Source organism: Buceros rhinoceros, unplaced genomic scaffold, assembly GCF_000710305.1.
Source record: "Buceros rhinoceros silvestris isolate BGI_N320 unplaced genomic scaffold, ASM71030v1 scaffold13574, whole genome shotgun sequence".
In the NCBI taxonomy this organism is placed as follows: Eukaryota; Metazoa; Chordata; class Aves; order Bucerotiformes; family Bucerotidae; genus Buceros; species Buceros rhinoceros.
This window is the reverse complement of record NW_010410128.1, coordinates 2,693-5,584: the sequence shown is the minus strand read 5'-3', so window position 1 is coordinate 5,584 and position 2,892 is coordinate 2,693. Positions and strand designations below refer to the sequence as shown.

Genomic DNA, 2,892 nt, shown 5'->3' with positions numbered 1-2,892 from the left:
GGCGAGACGAGCCGTGCAGCCACCACGCCCTTTGCCGGCTGTTCTGCCGCGGGCTCACTCGCCACGTGCTGAGGCAGAAGGAAACAGTGAAGTTGAGGGGAAGGTGAGAAAGAGGAAAGCCCCGTGCTGCCAGACTGGTTGCCGAGGAACAGCCATGCTCCCAAGTCCTCCTGCCATCCACAAGCAGATACATCCCTGTGTGATGGTCCCCTGCACGCACGGACCACAGGCTCTGGGAAATCCAGCCCTCCTCCCCACCACAAAGCCAAGGAAAAAGAGGAACAGGCCAGCATACGGAATTTCACAGCCATTCAGACCACAGCTAGCACTGGGCACCAGTCCCCACTGCTGGGCCATTCTCAGAGGCAGCACCCAGAGAGGAGGACAAGCATCTCCTTGCTCACCGCTCCTCCCAATCCCATGGCAAAGCCCTACAAGAAACAACCTTCAGCAAAGATGGCAGTGAAAGACAACCTCCAGGCACGACGGTGCTCCAGCCATGCTGCCAGGCTGACCCCGGCCAGGGGACGTGCAGGCAGGGCAAGGACACAGCGCAGCAGCCAGACACGGGCTGGTGACCCGCTCAGCCAGCGACACATTCCTCCCCTCTCTCCCCTCCAGTGGGGAAATATTTTCCGTACGTGTCAGCTCTTTGCACCAGCCAAGTCGTGAACAAGCGCCTGGCGACACTGTCCAGGCCCCCACGGCCCCCCTGAGCCAGGGCCAGCGGCGAGGAAGAGGAGGGCGACTCACATGTGATGAAGTAATCCTGCTGCCGCTTGAACTCCAAGCCCATGTAGTTGGGGCTGAATTCCTGAAACTTGATGGTGAAGCGGATCTCCTGCTCGGGCCGGTTGCAGGTCACCAGCACGTTGGGGTCCATGACGGTGCTGCAGGCATCGGCCTGGTCCTTCTTCACCAGGTACAGCTTGTAGTACTCGTAAGGCTTGGACGGCTCCGCCTTTGGGCAGATAATGTCCAGTTTATCCCCAATCTCCGGGTAGATGACCAGCCCCTTCCCAGTCATGAACCTGGAAGAAACGAGGGCGAGAGGTGAGCGCACATTCGAGCAGCGGGGGCCACCCAGCCCATCCCACCCCCCACATTCACACCACCCGCTTCATGCTCAAACTCCACTTGTTTCTCTACACAAGATGCTTTTTGACGCCAACATAAAGCTGGAGCAGGTCCAGAGGAACCATAAAAATGGTGTGAGGGTGGAACCACTCTGCTGCGAGGAGAGGGGAGAGAGCTGGGGTGGTTCAGCATGGAGAGGAGAAGGCTGCGGGGAGACCTTAGTGCAGCCTGTCAGTGCTTCAAGGGGCTGTCAGAGAGCTGGGGAGGGGCTGTTCAGCAGCGGCTGTGGGGACAGGACAAGGAGAGATGGTTACACTGACAGAGGGAGGTGAGACCCTGGCCCAGGCTGCCCCGAGAGGTGGGAGCAGCCCCATCCCTGGCCCCATCCCAGGTCAGGCTGGCGCTTGGGGCTCTGAGCACCCTGCTCTGGGTGCAGATGTCCCTGCTCCCTGCAGGGGCTGGACTGGAGGAGCTTTGAAGGTCCCTTCCCACCCAAACCAGCCTGTGATTCCTTGACTCTTCGCTTCCGTCACCATCACTGCACATTCCAGGAGACAGGGCAGGCTCCCACCAACCAAGGCAGAGCCTCGCTTGGCTCAGTCCCACTCCCTGGCCACGACAAGGACAAGCACCCTCTTGCCAGCCCCAAGCCTGGCACCCAGAATGGAGCCTTCCCACAAAGGGCCGGAGCCGCCGCGGCTCTGCCCGACGGCCAGGCGAGGAGCTTTCTGCAGCGACAGGCGGTAATTAGGGACGGGGAGCAGCCCTGACAATGGGGCGCGGGGAGGGATCCCTTCCACGCCCTGGCTCCCCGAGGAATTCCTCTCCTTAAATGGAAGGGAGGGAAACATCCTGCAAGACAACTTCTCCCCAGCCGGGCTCAACGGCGTGCCCAGGAGCGTGGGAGGACCGGATGGAGCGGAGCAAGGAGGGAGGAAAGCTATTTGGGGCTGGAAGGCAGGGCATTGCGCAGGGAAGGAGGCAATATGCTGATCATTAGCATTCAGATTGCATTCTTGTGGAGCAAGACTCGGGATTTTTTTTTTTCCAACATGAAGTAGAGGATTAGGGCACCAAGGAGGGAAGCAGCAGATCATCTACTTTGATGTAGGCAGCGTAACGTGTTCTTGATGGAAGATAAGGTGGGAATGGATGCTCCTGCAAAGCTATCTCTGCTGCAACTCCCTCACGTCATCTGGGCACGGCCAAAACCGAAGCGTGTGCTTCAGCGGGCTGCACGTCCGCAGCTTCCCCTCCCGCTCCCAGCCACAGCCAGCCCCTGCCCCATCCCACCCCAGCAGTCGGATGCGGGTTCGGGACACTCTCTCCCCTCGGCCACCTGCCCTAGCTGGGGCTGCAGGCACCAGGGAAGAAGGAAGATCAAAACACACAAGACCAACCTGCTCTGTGGCTCCAGTACAAGTTGTAGCAAGAAGCCACAGCGCTGAAACCAGTGTCTGAGCAGCTCAGGCTCTGGGAGCCCCAGCAGGTCTGCACACCAACTGACCGGGCAGGAGGAGTCGGAGCCCACGCACACCCCAACATCCTTGGGAAGGGCTCCTGGAGCTTGGTGCCAGCTCAAACAGCAGGAGAATGATCGAATCACGGAGTGGTTTGGGTGGGAAGGGACCTTTAAAGGTCACCTAGGCCAACCCCCTGCAGGGAGCAGGGACATCTGCACCCGGAGCAGGGGGCTCAGAGCCCCAAGGGCCAACTGACCTGGGGTGGTGCCAGCGATGGGGCTTCTCCAGTTTAGGAGTTACATCCTTTTTCTGAGGACAAATGATTGAAGGACTTGCAATGCACTCATTATCC

General features: G+C 59.7%; 1 protein-coding gene across 1 annotated transcript in view; it reads right to left on the bottom strand.

Moving 5' to 3' along the window:
* The window catches only part of LOC104492890 (ephrin-B1-like), a gene marked incomplete at its 3' end in the record, with an annotated part of 16,901 nt that extends 15,874 nt beyond the window's left edge, over window positions 1-1,027 (bottom strand). Inside the window, exon 1 of the mRNA XM_010135493.1 lies at window positions 754-1,027. Within this exon, the coding sequence (XP_010133795.1) occupies window positions 754-1,027 (274 nt within the window). The remainder of the gene's footprint in view (window positions 1-753) is intronic.
* Window positions 1,028-2,892: the final 1,865 nt, after the last annotated feature.